At 42.3% G+C, this 17,958-nt stretch overlaps 1 protein-coding gene across 9 annotated transcripts in view; it reads left to right on the top strand.

Moving 5' to 3' along the window:
* dab2ipb (DAB2 interacting protein b) overlaps window positions 1-17,958 on the top strand; it is a 171,502-nt gene that overhangs the window by 68,227 nt on the left and 85,317 nt on the right. For 6 of the 9 annotated variants that reach the window (XM_086186541.1, XM_086186537.1, XM_086186539.1 and 3 more), the window contains one exon: window positions 9,636-9,757. In XM_086186541.1, coding sequence (XP_086042667.1) covers window positions 9,636-9,757 — 122 coding nt within the window. The remainder of the gene's footprint in view (window positions 1-9,635; window positions 9,758-17,958) is intronic. The other 3 variants (XM_086186535.1, XM_086186540.1, XM_086186538.1) reach the window with 1 other exon arrangement.

Raw genomic sequence — 17,958 nt, 5'->3', positions numbered from 1 at the left:
AACTTGAAAGAGTCTGAAAACTTTCCGTGTGTGTGTGTGTGTGTGTGTGTGTGTGTGTGTGTGTGTGTGTGTGTGTGTTTTCTCTTCCTGTCATAACACAAGAATTCAGTATTCTCTTTGGAGGCTATTTTTCAGCCCTGAGGGTAGAGGCTTCTTGTCATGCTGACACTGATAACAGGATCCTGTGCTCAGACGGTTCTCAAGCAAAGCTTTGTTTGTACTTCCACCTTTTCAAATATATACTTTGAAGCGTTGGCCGCTCTAAATCAATATTAAATATTAACAACAGATCAAATGATTGCGGGTCGTGAAAGCTGTGCTGATGAGCGGACCAATGATTTTCAGTTACCCTCAGCTGTACAGAATTTCTTAGCAAGTTTCAACTCCTGATTTTCATTTTATTTCTCTCAGTGTTATGATTTTGGTTCCGTGTCAGGTTTGTCTCCACATCAGGTGTCTGTTTTCAGTCAATAGCCCATTAAGCAGCCAAGTTTAAATTTGTTTCAAATTCTGTTGCTATTTTTATTTCAACTTTAGAAACAATTAAGGTAGTAATTTTTGAATATTTTATTATTTCTGGAGATCATCTCCCCACCCCACCCCCCGAGTCTCTTTACTCCACTTTAGGCAGCCCTAGACTGAAAAGCCCGTTATTTCCCTGTGAAATATCTTAAATAAGAGGTTGTTTGCTCACTTTTTGCCAATATCCACCTTAAATATTAATATGCTGTGTTTACAGCCTGTTCCCACTGCCACAGGGTACAAGGGTTTGAAGCACTGTGTCATTATAGTAGAGAGTAGTTGTTTAGAGCGTCCTGACGTGTTGACGACTAGCAGCTCTGGCATGGCTCTGGAGTCTGTCCCTGTTTTGTTTGTATTTCAAGCACATGTGCTAATCAGTTTTGCCATTATGGAAGATGCTGTTTTTGTTTACTGTAACGTAATTTAAAATTTATGATAATTCCTCAAGTACCCTCCAGCAGTTACTACACAACAGTCCTAAAAACAGCTGGAGCCGTGGAGCCATGCCACTTGTTAAGCTGGAGAGTCGCAGGAATTATTTTATCCACTGAGATAGAAAACATTAAAGTACCTGTAAATCCCAGTGTATGTAAACTGACACCTCATGTAGTCATTAACTGAAAGAAGAGTAGAATTATTAGTTGTGAAACACCAGTAATACAATGTGAGATACTCCATGTTTTCTGGGGTTGTTTTTTCCTAGTTTTTATTTAATGTAGGAAGATTAAATACCAACAACAACAAGCGACCAACAACCTTTGTGAATCTCCTCTTTCATCACTCAGCCACTTAGCGCAGCAGCTTCTAAAGCAATAAAAGCTCATAAACCCCATAACTCCAGGCCAAAATAACCTTTGTTGAGAACGCTAACCGCTTTTTAATCATACTACCGCACCTCGTGGTCGCACTTTGGCACAACTACAACGGAAATTCAGTAAAATGTTCATCAACGTTCTCCCTCTACCCTACGTCTTGATTCCATTAGTCAAGTGTTTGTGACCCATTACCAGCCTCCCCTACTCTTCGAGCAAGAGTATGTTGTTTTTCAGAACTTTTCCTCATCTACGGCCATTTTGCATACTTGAGTATCCTGTACCTTTCAAAATTTAGAGCGGAAGGGAAGGTTAACTGGCATACATGGAGGACGCCTGATCAGGAAAAACCAAGGAAATATGCAGTTTGACCTATATTACTGAATGTTAATGGAAGGAAGGGAGGAAAGAAGAGGGTTTTTCTTTTCTTTTTTTTTTTTAGCATCAGCACCAATTTGGGAAGTTTCATACTGGTTGATTAAGTCTGGTCTGATCATAGATGATGTAATCCTGTGTGACACTTTGAAATAACAGCTGTCAACCCATCCCGGTGCTAGAAGTTTTGAATGTGTTTCGAAGCTATTGATCTGATATGATTAAAGAGAGGAAACATTTCACGCTGAACGCAAGAAATATGAAACACTTTAGAGAGTCGGCAGCTGCAAGACTGACAGTGCAGTTCAGAGTCAGTCATCCTGTTACAAAGTCATTTTGCAAAAACATATACTCGTATATGCATATATACTAACGTTATACTCGCGTATGTTATGTACTTTTTTTATTAGCCCAAGTAAACCTGTTACAAATCCGATCGATCTTGTAATTTTTTTTTTCCTGGTGCAAAGAGAACAGCGTCAAAACTGCAGTGGAGTGTAGCGTCTTCAGTCTGTTGCAGTCTTTGATCGCTGCAGTTGAAGCAGCGTGGAGGACAGTGACAGTGTTGTATATTTTTCTCCCATCTGCCAGTTGTCAAACTTAACATTAAATCAAACAATGTTTGAGCTTCAATACTGAAATACGGATGGGTTCAGTTTGTCGCAGAGTTGACAAAATGTTTCGGGAGTTTGCAGTGGAGACGACAAGGGCGTTGTTGATAGTGGAGCCCCGACCGTTTGTCCGATATGTGTCTGAAAGAGGAAGCTCCAGAAGCCCAGCAAAAGTTCCTGTGGTCCCATCAATGGTATTGGACCTGGGACTGAACACCAAACAAACCTGTTCCCTCTGCAGGAAAATGCCCGATGTTAGCGGGTGTCAGCAGGTTTCGTGGCCAGTGGAGAAGGGGTTTTACGAGACAGTTGGGATTTTAGCTTCATCAAAGCAAAGGGTTAGCAGTGGCAATCATTCAATGCTTGGAACCAGATAATGATAATATTTCAGATTCATGCTTGATCATTTCCACTCGTGCAGTGCAATGCTGCGCCGTAGGGTCCGGCTTTCTTCAAGGAGTGTGGCTCAGCGCCAGCCAGCTGAGGGGGGTAAACCACAGTAAAGAAAGGGTTGTAATTTCAGTTCGTAGCCATCCATCAAATATGCCCAAAACAGCTTCTTAGTGATCACTCCAATCAGGAGTCCTGTCCACAGCTGCCAATAGTGGGCCAACGCCAGTGTTGACACCAACCTTTACCAAGCACGCACGATCAAGAAACACCCAGTAACTGGATCATGTATCTCACATAATCCTGCACACATGGCCTGTGTGTGTGTGTGTGTGTGTGTGTGTGTGTGTGTGTGTGTGTGTGTGTGTGTGTGTGTGTTTGAACAGAATGTACGCTGCCACCACGTGTACATTGGCACATCTCGAGAAGATAACTTCAGATGGACACATAAGCTGTATCTCTATTCAGCAGCTGCAACCTTCCAAGGCTGCATTTGCATTTGGTCACAGCTGCGGCGGCGGCGGCGAGGATGTCTTATTTCCAACAGTCCTCTGAATACAGCTGAGAAAGTCTTCTTACATATGGAGGACTCCAATGGATGGCCTAACCTATCCCAGAATGCATTTCACTCCAACCACCAGCAGCCATGGTAGAAAGTGGGAGCTCAGACTGATGTACCTTTGACTTTATGACTGTCACTTTATTCGGTGTAAAATGTGGTTAATGTTTCTAAACAATAGCACGTAACATGATGAGGGCCATTCCACTCTTGATTCTCAAGTCTCTGCAGCATTTCCTTATAAATGCCCCCCCCCCCCCTTTACATCCGACTTTAATATAAAGTTAAGAACACGAGTGGCAGATTGCTAGACACATTATTAATTAACTGTTAACTAATGACTGACGAAGCATTATTACAAGCAGATAAATAAGCAATGAACAACAAGTATCAAGTGTCACAGATGAAATCCAAAAATGTTCGATTCCTCGTGGTTTGAATGAATGTCAAGTGAAGCCGAATCATGACTTTGCTGCACGGAATAAAGCAACGTTTTCAGATGTAACCGTATTGTTGTAGGGGGCACGTTGTCTTCAGGTCCTTGATTTTATTCATAACACAGCTTCGAAAGAGTGTTTAATTTATATTTTGTTTCCACTGAGCCACTGGTGGTGCAGCTCCACCCGGATCTGCTCAGTTTCTACCAGCTACTGTACGAGAGCCTGGATGGTTCAGGTTGGCTGTGGATGAGAGCAGCACTTCAGGACGCGCATGACCTGTTGTACACACGCAAAATGTAGATGATGATCATTTAGTTTTAGTTTTTGCAGAACCCCACCCAAACAAACACACACACACACACACACACACACACACACACACACACACACAGCTCTCACTGGCACACTGATGTTCCCAGTAGTAACCAGTGCGTGGTCAGAGAGGTGCTTCTATATGTGGGGGATGATTGATACAGTGCTGAGATTTTTTTGTTGTTGTTGAGAGTTTTAAAGGATGGGAAATAAAAAAGGACGAAGATGAAAAGAACAATAGATGAGAATTTCAAGGGAAGCGCAAAAAGCAGTGAAGCTTAAGTTTTGTGAAGATAAGAAAATTCAGAGATCGAGTTTTAAAAAGAACACCGAGGAGGGGAGGAAAATGGAATATGGCAGTGACATGATCCTGAGTAGAAGGTCACGGAAGAGGCAGGAGATAATAAAGGATGAAAAGCATAATATGGGGGGAGAGAATAAATTGGAAGAACGTAGAGAACCCAATTAAAGTTTCACATCATAAACACTTAGAGGGCTTCTTTCGTTTCATCTCATATATAATTGTAAGGAAGGTCACCGTATCAGCCTTGTGCTCAGCTTTATAGTTTCTAGAAACCCCCAGCCTTTGTTTGTGAGGCCTCTGACCCGTTGACTAACCATGCAAACACAGCCTTGCTTGCTGGATGCCCTCCAACACGCAGTTGCTGATAATAAAGGACAGGCAAAGGAACACTTATAGAATATCGCATGTCATAAGCTACCCAGCGGGGCTTCTAGAGAAACGTGTGACTCAAAGTAACTGAAAAGATCAGTTACAAGCAAACCTCAGAAACACATGCAATGGAAACAAAGAGCATTAATTAAAAGGAGTATGCTGAGGGTACCGTTCTCAGTCTCTTATTTTATTAGAGAATTTCTTCCAAATTCACAGTAAGAAATTGGCAGCGACGTCGATTTCTGATGACTTGAGTGAAACTCTGAACTTTGTTAGTTCCTGTTCCAACTCTGGCAGCTGCATAATGCATGAGATGAACCGGTCTGATTGCTGCCAGGAGAGGACAATTTGTTTCTAAAAGCGGGATTAAAAAAACTCTCAGTATTATTGCAATACGATCCAAAATGTTGAGGACAGCTACTAAGGTTGGGGCAGTGACACGCAGAAGTTGTGTCCACACTGCCAGTCAGAGAGGACAAGCCCTTTAGAGTATGTTGGTGTTTGACGCGCTTCCAGCTATTCATCAATTAAAAACCGCCGTTGTACTCAAACATAGGCTTGCTTCCTGGAAGAATGCTGCAGGTACAAACTTGCTATTGAGTGAGAGCTTCAGTTAGCATCGTTCCCCCCTCCCACCCTCTTCATGCTGCGCTCCTCCGAGCGAGCTAGCTTGAAGCAACCTGCACAACCTTTCACAGAGCTGGATCATAAAATAAGGCAGATCTTTGTGAATAGTTGGTATAAAATGGACATGAATATAAACACAAGCTTCCAGAATAGAACATGGTTTGCCCTCTATGCTATTTTTCTAAGGGCATCATAGCTGCATCCTGGTCTTGGCACAGCCCAGGAACATTCTGATGGGATATATACAGAAATACAGAGGAGCCAGACATTTCTCCTGTGCTGTCACGGTGTAGGAGAGGGATGTCTGGTTTTGAGAGACACGGTGTCGTTTAACTATGTTCCCTTTTTGAGGTTACAGCTACCTCAGGCACCCCTGTGAACAGAAACCCAGCGGGGCTGAGACCAGGTGACCAGGTGTTTTTGGATCAGTTCTCTGATTGCTAAATTTTTGAGGTATCTTATTTTGTTATTTGATTTTGTGCACAATGTCAAGGTTTCCAACAGTTAACATGGACACAGACTTTCTCTGTTTGCCGCCCCAAAAACAAAGACTTCAGTTCTGTTTTAATTTAATTAGTGTGGAGCATAATGTGTTCAAGGTGCTGGGAGCGTTCTCATTTGTTGACCACAACTAGTTCAGTAGATGAAGTGAAACAGCCTAATCAGCTGTTCAACGGACTTTTTAAACAAGTGTTTCAAGCCAAGTGTATCAGCCACCGCGCGCAGAGCAAACAGGACTTCAGGCCTCAGTTCTGAATTTGGGCTTTTAATTTAAGTTTCACGGACAGCCACAATCTGATGTACCGAGTATCTCTTTGCTGTTTGTGTGAGCGCGTGTTTGAATGTGTGTGAGAGCGGCCAGTCAGACTACAGGTCCAGTGACAAGAGAGACAAAAATCCACACTGAGTTCATTCACTCCATCTCTATTTGCTCATTGCATTCATTTAGAAAGTTTGACGGAAGTTGTTGTCATGGCTGCAAATATTTCAAAGTGGAGTGTGTGTTTGTTACAATGCTGGAGTGAGACAAACAAATAACTTTTTAATGAGCCTAATTGTTTGGGGTGTTTTTTGTTGTTGTTTTTTCGATCAGCCCGTTTTCCCACAGCAATCAGTTCTGGGCATCAGTCACAATCACAGCGCATGTAACTTGTTTTTATTTCTCTTGTTGCGCTTGAAACGTGAATTTATCGATCCAGAGAAACTCATCTGTCACTCAAGCAGGTGTTACAACCCTGGGTGAAACTTGGGGAAACCAGGGGGACGTTCACAAAATGAATAAATACTAACAGCTCACACGGTGTTCAGGGCTGCAAAATTCAATTAAATGTAATGCATCAGGGTGACGTTGCCCACTGTATTTAGTGCCATCGCCATTTCAGGAAGCCAGCAGAGCAGATCCCCGGTCCACCTCAATGGAACAGGGCCATAACTGATGTTATTAATTACTCCTGTGTTTACTCTTCAATAACATGTTAAAAAAAAAAAAAGGCTGCTCTGAAAAGGGTCTCTTAGCAACATGGACTCTTGACCTTCTCAAGTTGGATTCATCTACAAAACCAGAACGCTTTCGGTCTCATAATCCTGTCCCCTACCTCCTCATACTGCAGATATAGTCCCAGATCTGGAAAGTCTAGAAAGATTCCAAATGAAGAGGCAGAGAGATTCTGCAAAACAGAAAGATTTCTAATTTGGTGTAAATGAGATAGACAAGAAGACATGCACTCCCTGCTTGAAAAACCAAAATAGGGTTTTGTGAAATAATTGCTTCTTCATAGGAAATATTTTAAAACATAAAACCCTGAAAATCATGACATAATGGATAATTAAGGAATTGCGTTCCACTAAAATGTACAGCTTTTTTCTTTTAATTTGCATGGTTAAACACCTTCGTATTTCATCAGATTTCAAAGATGTTAGTTTTGTAGTTTGCATTGATTTTGATTCGCAACTTTTAACCTACGTGAGGCCGATCTCATGGGTCGACCACTGTGTAATTTTAAACAAGCCAATATAGACGGCCTCTTTTCACACCCAATGCCTCACCTCTCCCATGAACACACCAGGAGAGGCTTAACCTGCTTGTGTAACACACAGACGGCACTAGTTTAAAACCAAGCCTGCTCTGTATCCCCAGATCAATGTACCGCTGCTCCCAGGATCCAGATGGTTATGGTTTTCAATGACAGAGATTAGATTTTTTGCAGCGGGAGACGTCTGTTCTGTGCCAGAGTGTGTTGTGTGTTCATCTGCTGTTTGTTGTTGCCGACCATGTTTATGTTAGAATTGCGTGGGTTGCGATGGAAGCCCAGTACTCTGCACAGTGAGATGTGCTATTCCTCCTTTCATTCTTCAATTATAGTCTGTGCTAATTCAGTCAACAGGCCTGTTAAACAGCAGACAGCTAATTTAGCACTGCTCAGCTTGACAAGCTAATAGACTGGGATAGCGCTGACAACCACATCTTCCAATTGTGTGTGTGGCTTATTAAAAATGTTCATAATGCAAATATTATATTAAGTACAAATAACTTCGGCACAATATTTGCTCCATCCAATTTTTGGTAGTATAATTGCAGCATTGGATCACTACAGTCCAAAAGAATTTCACTCATTTCTCATTAAACATTTATCCATGAATATGCTGATCAATTCTTACTCCTCTTTGCTCTATATTCTAGGGTGAGAAATTGAAATAAATGAAAACCTGATTGAGAAAAATATGAAACAAAGCAGCTGTTAACGTTCAAGCGCCGTGAATCTAACTGGGCTGCACAAGACAAGGAGGCTGAATGTGGAACGCTCAGGCTTGCTCGTGCTGTATTTACTTCCCACTGCTCATTATTTTCATGTCCTTGTTATTTTCTCCCTTGAAACATTTTTGTATGGTATAGAAATACAGACCTGGCACATTGCGGTGCATCATTTGAAAGTTAGGCTGAACCTGAAAATCAATTTGAGAGGCAGCTCAGTTCTCTTTGTCAACTTTTTTTCTGGTCATAAATCCATAAAAATAACTGTTTTTTGTTCGCCGTCTGTTCAGATGGTAAACAATTGGTCTGTTAAAGTTACATTTGTGTCATTTTTTGGGGGTTGATTTCATTTGTTGCACAGATTTAGGTTGCAAACCTGAACTATTTTTTGATCACTCAAAAATTGATTAAAAATGGTCAAAAAGCTGTAGCTGGAGCCCAGACTGTTCGGAACTTCTTTTTTCTGCAATGACTCTTCAGTCGTTCGGAGCTCGTTCAGTTCCCAGATTAGTGTGCTGCTTGTTTGTAGGGATGGCGATCTGGACTCTGTGGAGACTTGCATGTTCAACCTCACTCACATTCCTCTCAGACATGTCCAGATCTGCTGCCTGCGCAGACTTTCGCTCTGCTTTCGCTCTGCGGTGATGCTGTCCCGTTCCTTTTGTCCAGATAGATTAAGATGCACACGTATAACAGGTATAGATCTGTTCAGTGTGCAGGGCAAGAAGGAGAAGCAAAAGAATGAAGAGCAGCCAATCTTTGGTCAAAAGATGACCACAAACCTTGATTTTGGCAGTCATCGTGTTCTCAACCTTCGCCTTTGACCTGCACCACGTGTACGCACGTTAAAAGCCTTGAACTTCTAGAATAAGCTTTGGTCATTTTCCCCATGTCAGATCTTTTGCTTGTGGTAAAACGCGAGGAGTTAGAAGTGAAACCGGCGTCCTCTCATTTTGAGAGCAAATCATTTGGCACCAGCGTTTCCACCTCTCCGCCAGCGTCTGTAGGTCAGGCGTGAAGATCCGTGTTGAGGTGGGACTAAGTTGTTGCGTGTGTGTAGAGGCAGGTAGAGAGAGTGAGAATGTAAAAAAACACCCATCTCATCACTCACCACCCCTCCCATCTCTCTATGTGAGATATAGAAATGGAGCTGGGAGGTTATTAGCTTAGCGGAGCATCAAGAGTGGAGGGTTATCAGGATTATTTGTTGAAATCGCACAAGACATTTCACAAACAGTTGTATCCCTCCACGACGGCGTCAGCCAAAGACCACAGGCATTCTCATCAGGTCGTTTGTTGTTGTGAACAATATCACTAGAGGGAATTTCTACAGATTTGCCACAAAAGTCCCCTGGGACTCAAGGATGACCTGAAAAGTTTTTCATGAATGAATGACTTGAACTCAGAGTCTCAGCTCAGGTTTGACGATGACCTGATAAGGTTTTTGGAATTCTCAGGTCAAGCTGGCAGTCGCACATGGAGGCATACAACCACGTTCCAGTCCACAATTATGGACCAGTTTCAAAAATCTGAAGATCTCTTTCTCTGTGTGTTTTCAGAGTCTCCTCCGGATAGGACGGGACGCCGACGCAGCATGCCAGGCAGCTCCTCAGACAAGACCGCACCCAACATGGAGGCTACGTCCGCTGCCGCCACACCTTTCAGAGTCACCGTGAGTACTGTGAGTCCGATTTTTGTGTCCTCTACTCCCGTCTCAGTCACCGTCTTACTTTGAAACACCGTCAGTGTCTGTTGGTAGAATCCAGGCCTGCTGTCCAGATGGACTCGTGTCAATCTGAAACTCATTTACGTTTGAAGTTGAGCGTTTGATGTTTGGCATCTACGCTTCACACATCTCGGCTTTATGCTCATCACACCGTCTTTGTACATCCTGAGTGATTCAACTTTGCATTTCACATTGAATGAGCTCAAGATGTTTTCAGAAGTAAGCAGTCTAACATAAGATTGTGTGACCCCGTACACACACACAAACACACACACACACACACACACACACACACACCCCAGTGTCTGTCATCTTGCTGTTATTCAAATCTGGTAGCTTTCTGCCATGTTTAATTCAATACATAAACAGCTGGTTAATGAAGCAAAAAAATTCTGCTATGAGTCATCAATTTAAAGCTAATGAGCAATTAGCAGTGCATATTTCCATTAATAAATAATGAGCTGGGAGATAATGACCCAGAGGTGAACTGTAAACAGTTGTTTTTAGAGCATCTCTCTCTCTCTCTCTCTCTCTCTCTCTCTCTCTCTCTCTTTCGCTCATAAACATGTCGTTCAAACTTTTTTTTTCTTTGTAAATGTTCTGCAGGTCACGTTAAAAGTTCAAAGACAATAAATTCTCTCTGAAATGAGAAGATACACTCGCTGCTTTCATTTTTGTTTGCCTTGTAAACACCACCAGCCATATTAACTCCACGTGAATGTTCAGTCTGAACAACAAAAACATCAGACTGGGTTGAAGCCCACAATAGTTGAATTAAAAGAATTGGCTGGGCTCATTGATGTTGGACCACCAGCTGAGTGTCTCAAAGCACATTTCAAGTCGACGCACGGTGTAAAATTACCACAGCTTGATGAGATTTAGAGATTCCTGAAGTGGTCATATAAAATCACGGAAACTGTGTTTCCAGGGATTTAGAATTGTTGCACGCTGTGCGTATCATGGTGCATGAATGCCCCCTCTCCGTTTTCCTGACAGATTTGTACCCTTTTTAGATTCATTGTCAGAAAGAATTCCAGTGAGTCATTTATTGTTGTTCTGATAAGACCTGACATAAATGAGAGATCTAAAGAGATATAAAAAAGAAAGAAAGAAAGTTTGTAGGAGAGAGAAGGTCAGCTTGAAGGGGTTCAGGCATTAAGTGGCTCATTGCACACTGCAGCGTAGCATCCTGTCTCCCTGACATGATTACAAACTCCCTCCTGTGACCTTATTGATATTTGGCACTAACAACTTGCACAGAGCTTTTCCAGACAGAGTTGCACCGAGTCCTTCTCACCTCTCTTTTAATGTCTCTGGTTTTCATTTTGCTGCATCATCTCATCATACGTCCCCCTTCTGGCCTCTAATGGTATTGCACTCCAACACTCCACTCATTCAAAACTTGAATTTTTTTTTAATTGGATGCAATCAAGTGATTTTTGTCCTATTGTTTGTCAGTTTTTTTCCCTGATATTAATGAATATTAAGGAATTAATTCATATATTGGGGAGATACACATAGAGCAGAGGAGGAGGCAGCAGATTTCTTCTGTTAAAAGTTGGCTCAAAACAGTCCTAAGATCCTTCATGTGAATATTATTCCGAATTTTTACTATGAATAATAACTTTACGCGACATGTGTCTGTGAAACATGCCAGCTCTGGTCGGGTGTCATTCTGCCGCTTGATGAAATTAAAAGAAACAAAAGCATAATTAGGGGTCCTTCATTTAAAGAGCATACGGCTGTACGGTATTTTATTATTTTTGTTGTTATGAATAACAGTTATATTATTATCACTGGGTTTTTTGCATCCCTTTTTGGACAGCTCTGATCTAGATGGATGAAACAAGAGGATACAGACATGGTGGCGTACAAAACGTGGGAATTTAAACATAAAGACATGTTGTCTCCTCCTTCTTCCTCTCTTGAACATCCAACTTTTGGCAATGACAAACTCACTTTTCTCCCTTCAGTGAAAGAAGTTGTGGTGACATCTAAAGTACCCCTCCTAGGCCTTGAGCTAAATCTGTCAAAATGTTTTTCTCTCATGTACTTTGCAGAGACTAAGTTCAGTGGAAGCTATTCTCACTCTTGCACACTCGTGCAAAAGCACATCCTCCAGTAGTTCTCAAAATCAATTTCTTACTATTAGACATGGGAGAAAAATCTCTCTAAAGCCTAATCTTCCACAGCCAATTCAGAGTTGCTGCATAAAATGAATATAAAAAGTTTAGAGTTTCTCTTCTTCTTGGCTTGTGTTTAAAGAGCAGACAAACTCAACAATCTCAGTGTTCCATGTCCTGCTGATTGCACTATCTGACTGGATTGATTCTCAGTTGTGATTTTGCTCCTTATCCAATCACTCCTGACTCGATTCTCCCTACCTGCCTTGCCTCTCCTCTCAGATAAGAGCGGGGGTCTAATTGGACAGGTATGTCTCTTGTTTTGTACGAATGGAAGACAAGAGAGGTTGATGTGGAAGCAGGGAGCACCCTGCTGATTGTCCAGGCACCGATTCTATCACCCCCCCATTAGATAAGCCTGCAATGGCCGAACCAGGGGAATAGAATTTACTTGTTGCAAGCATTTGCCTTAATGACATGAAAAAAAGAAAACTGAAAAACGTGACGAAATTGAGTGGTCCTCTTAGTGCTGATTTAATGAGCTTGGAGAAGCAGGGAATATAATCAAATCACACTCTATCACACATACACACACACACACACACACACACTCACACAAACAAAAGTCATGTGCAGAGGTAAGCTAAAACACATTTGCACTATAAACAAGTTGAAATGGACAAACAATTTCTTTTCCACAACAATTAAATTCCCCTCAGAGAACAATGATGCAGGGCTGGAGGAGCAGTGAGAGGCAGCCTTTCCCCCCCCTTTCGAGGATTCATGTTAAATGAGATTATTCCGTCCCTTCTTTCCACTAATTAGCTGTCAGCTCGAGGAATGTGGAATAATTAAAGATCTCATTGAAATTCACGCCTAACGTGTGACGCTGTAATACTCCCTGTCAGCCGGCGCTGGCCATTGGAGGCTTTATCTGTGTACAGTGTGCATAATGAAATGTCGTGTGAAGGGTCACACACGCAGCAGCGCTGATGATTAGCATACCGCTGTCAAAAATTAATACATTATTTACCTCCTGAACTCCCTCTCCATTCAGGCTGACTCTGGGTCGAGGTTTATGGGTGTTCACCCCTCCGGGAGATTATCGTCTCATTTGCTCAGTCACTTATTTATTCAGCACAAAATAGAGCGATTACATGATTACGGCTCACGAGGTGTCAGTTCCGACTGCAGATGTTTTATTCACTTGTGATGCTGAGTTTAAGAACTTATCAACAATGTGTCATTTCCAAGCTCGGTCCATGTGCATGTTTAGCTCCTGAGACTGAGAAGGACCGCCTGATTTATTTTTGCCAATATCAGATGAGCCGATACATCCCAACTGATATTTATCAATATTAGCGGTATAATAATAAGATTATGTGATATTCATGTTTTTTACACACTGAAAATCTCTGGAAAATGTTGTAATTTTTTTTTTTTTTAAAGTGGCATTTTTCTACAGGTCAAAAACATTTGTAAAACCCATTTTAATGATATATTTATCGCTGTTTCCTCACTGTTGATAATGAGCAAAGAAGAGGATGAGGAAAAATCTGGCCGATCGGACCAGAAATGGAAGATACCTGACAAAACTGAAGACTGCTGATGGCGAATCCTTTCACGCCACAACTTTCTCGCAGTGGTGGAAATGTGTACCTCTCCTCACATTCTTTACAACCTGAAAAAATACCTCTGAACACGTGTGCAGACACACACACACACTCAAATCAAACGGTGGCTTGTATGAGTTGGTCTGTCATGTTTTTAGCCTGCTGCAAGTCCACAGCGGCAGGATTTAACCTGTTCCGACACGCTTCGAGCATCTAACGCCAAATGAGATGAAAACACCTTGTTGTTTGAGAAAGAAAGAAAGCAAGACAGCTCCAGCCGGGGACGGCTGAAGGGAAGGTGGAAGGTGAACAGCTGTTGCACACAACATTTCTGTAAGCTAATTATAACTTACTTGGAATCCTCACAAACCTGCAAGTGTTTTATAGAAACTGAACCTGCCAGATTCTTGAGTCTGTCCTTCGATTGTGTTTAAACAATCGCGTTACGACCACTGTTCCTCCTCTGTGAGTGTGTGGGGGCTTTTTTTTTTTTGTTTTATTTTTGCCCAGCACAAGACCCAACGCTCCTCCTCCTCCCGGTTGGCCCAGCCTCTGGTTCCCTGGTCCACCTTTGGCGGCCCCACCCACATGTCCTCACGCTGTCCAGTTGGGGGAGCACAGCTGCAGCGAGTCAATCAGGTCCCAATCATCTCCAGCCTCTACAAAAGCCTGGCTGTGCTGTCAGTGCAGGCGGCTGTCGTCGTGTGTGTCAGTTCGCCTCTGTACCAGCGGTCCTTAAACATTTTGCTGTTGTTTCGAATGGAGATTTGTTGTTAGTTTGAGTCGGCCTTGAATTTAAAAGTGCCGTTTCTGTTGTTTTGTTCTGTAGAGGTTTCAGTAAATTGCTCACAGAGTCCTCCTTTTGTTATAGCCTGTTGTTTTCTTTTTGTAAAACTTGTGAAACCTGTGTTCAAATCCTAGCTGCAACAATAAACAGCTCTTACATTTTTCAACTTGGAAAATTTGTGTAACTTCCCTCCTCCCCCTTTTCCCCGAGCGGGGTTGTGACAATTACGACCCCCTCTGTCCTGAGGCCCACAGTTTGATTGAGGACAAAAAGAAAAAAAACGGAAATATTGGCTACAACCTCAGGAGGAGGAGGGATTCCTTTCCCAGGCTGGACAGAGATGCTTCTTTTTGGATGCAGTACTATGGAAGTACACAGCAGATCATCATCTCATTGTCTCCTTGGTAATTTACAGTTGGGTTCCATGAAAATACCTGTTCTGATCCAAAATGAACCACATCTTTAGTTCCGACATCTCGCAGTTTCTCTCTGCAGCTGCTCTGCTGAGCCCTGATGGGTCGGCGACCTTGCCGCTCATTTGCTGTTCTTTTCTCTTCACTTTCCCCTTATTTAGTTTCATTCTATTGCTTTTTCTATCAACTCATGCTCTGCCACCTCCACATTGTGCTCCACTTTTTCCATTTATCCTAGCTCATCCCTCTCTGGCAGGCTCTCACTGTCATTTTCTCCATTTTTGACTGGTCTTATATCTATTTCTGTCCTCTCTATTTAACACCATCTCTCATTTTCTCTGCATGCCTTTTTTTTTTTCTTTTTTCTCACCCTCTCCTAGAATATTTGACTGGACTGAAGGACCATCACTACAAACACGGGTGTTGCTGAGTGATCTCCGTACATATCGTGATCATTGTTGCTCATTTTGTCATCGTTCTAGTTGTCTAGGTTCTCAACAAATGCTGCTCGTTCCCAGGAACCAGAACAAAGAGACGTGCAGTGATCCAACATGGTGACCAAGTAGTCTCAATTCCCCACTCTCACTTTAGACATTAACGCGACACCGAGTATGTTTGTGAAGACATCTGAGGACTAACAGAATCTTGACTAATGTTCATGAGCTCTCTGCCTAGTTACGAGTTAGTCGAGTCAGGTATCTGGAGATTTAGCACTGTGCAGGGCCCATTAGGTGCTCTGCAGGTTCTCCATAAAGGTTGATGGTACAGAAGAACAGGGTCCTTTTGAGAATAGCGTGAATGAAAAACGTCAATGGAAACAGCACAGCATGATGTCCACAGAAATCAGTGGCGGTTCTTTTGTCCTTAAAAGAACTGCATCTTTCTTTCTTTTCTTTTTTTTAGTCAGGAATGCTAAACATGGAGGACATTTACATCGTTTCCCCAAAACTCCACTAAAGTAGGCGATGCAGCTAAGAATTGCCAATCTCATTTTACAGCTAGAGTCAACCAAGTAGTCCAGTGGTTCAGTCAACAAATTAAACACACAATGTTCAGTTATTTATTTACATTTCAGGCAATTACATTATTGACACACAGGCGAATCCTGCTTATAAAATGGCAGCTCATGCAGCAACCGGCTGCAGCCATGTTTGACCTGGTCTTGTTTTTCCCTCCCCAGCCACCTCAGGTGAGCAGGTGCTGAAGCGAAATTAAATACCAAGATTTCTCAGAGCTCCTCCCATGAGGTTTGCTGTTAATAAAGGTATCAGTCAACCTCACTGACTGCAAGAGGGAAAAGGGGCCGTTCATATCTGCCAAACTTTATCCGGTCCAATAGAGCTTTGGTAGGCTAATTGAATCACAGAGCAGTGTTTGTGGACAGAACTGTCCACACGGCACCGGAGAGCGTGAATACAAAATAAAATTACATGTACTCCTGTTCTAAGTGTGTCCTTTCCTGCTACTCTTCTCCACTGGTTCTTCAGATACCATCAATCAGGGAGAGGAGAGCTAACGGTCACTAATCAATTCACCTTGCCTGTAGGGACGGTTTCTATTCACTGACTTATTTCTGCAGACGGGAAAAGAAAAAGCCTTTAAATTTATTAGCTGTGAATATGCCAGCATCAGCAAACAAACACATTCTCTAAAGGCAAGAGGGAAAAATGCATGGAATTACACTGAGCCAGGAGGGCGATGTGTGTGTGTCAGTGTTTGCACATACAGAATGTGTGTTATAAATTTCACCAGCCATCTTCTCTCAACAAAAAAAAACCCCAACCCTTTTGCATCTTTTTAAATCAGCCTCTTTTGAAGGAACTGATTTTTAGGTCGATGTTTGATTTACACCAATTTAGCAGTATTCCGATGTTTTTCACGTTTACGAAGGCTCGTGTCGAAAAAACACGCACATTCAATCACAACACAGCAAACCGAGATGTTTACGGCGAAGCGACAATGAACGACGGGCTTTTGTTAGGTTTTTTTTTTTTGTAAATAAAGAATAACATTGAGATTCAAATTAGTTGCGTTTGTCAGTCTGAACTTCATAATTTCCATACGATTGATCGCAGCCAGACTCCCTCACTCTGTTATTATCTACATTGTGGGCTATGTAGTTTGCTCAGTCAGGATTCAGGAGTCAGAAGGTAAAGTGAACTAGTAAATGGGGGGGGGGGGGATTTTTGACGGTAGTTTCCATCCCAGAGTGCCTCTTAATGACAGGTGTTGATCGTCAGGATGAAGCGGCACCTCTGTGATCAGTTGGCAGGCTGTCAGGAAGCTGCTCTATAATTATCACTATTCCATTGTTGCCCGGGGCAACCTATTCACATGGTAATTATACAGGTGTGTTAATGGCCCCGACAGGAGATGCGGGGTGGTCTTTTAAGTGCCTGTCACCGCCAAGCATGCACAAGAACGACATAAGACAAAAGTGTGTTTCTAAGAGTTTTCTGACATCATTGAGGTTCAGGAGCCCGAGGGTGCTCTGTCTGCTACTCAGCCTATAAATCATCCACTGTGTTGTGTGATTGTAATATAAAGTTACACCTGTGCCTGCACACTACCTGGGTGAGTTCTCTCCTCTGCATGGCTGCTTACTTGTTAAGTTGTGTTGTCTTCGTGCAGTTCAGCTAAGCTGCTCGATTAACTCAAAGAGGTTCAATGCCCTCTTACTTTCCCTGTCTTTAATGATCCTCTTCCCTGTTGTGTCATCTTAAAAAGAGCTGGAAAGCTCGAGGATTTTATCTCGGAAAAATGTGTCACATCCATTTCTGCACCACATCTCATCTTTTTCATATTCTCTCACTCTTAATGCCAGTTGCTATGGAGACAGCAAGGTGCTTGGGGAGTGCGATTGCAGATGTTAGGAGGAGTAAACACACAGATTCAGACAAAGAGAAAATGAGAAAACCAATAAAGGCATGTATTCACCGAATTAGCATATGAATACGATCGCGAAACACCAAACAGCACAACTTGTCACCAATACTGACATGATTAGTGCTGTAGGAAACAACCTACAATTTCTCCATAATTTCCTCTACCTACCAGCTTATTATGTTGTGCTTTTTTCACAGTTATTTTTGTTGAGGTTTTTATCAGATGTGCTGGTAGTTTTATTTTGGATCCGGTGATGATTTTGACCTTGTCTTTTCTTATCCGACTGTGGCCGCAGACTCTTATGTGAAGATCTATACACCTTTTATTACCCATT

This window comes from Aulostomus chinensis, chromosome 19 (genome assembly GCF_037954235.1).
Source record: "Aulostomus chinensis isolate RoL2024-O1b breed Wild chromosome 19, RoL_Achi_v1.0, whole genome shotgun sequence".
Taxonomy (NCBI): domain Eukaryota; kingdom Metazoa; phylum Chordata; class Actinopteri; order Syngnathiformes; family Aulostomidae; genus Aulostomus; species Aulostomus chinensis.
This window is presented reverse-complemented; position numbering and strand designations above follow the sequence as displayed.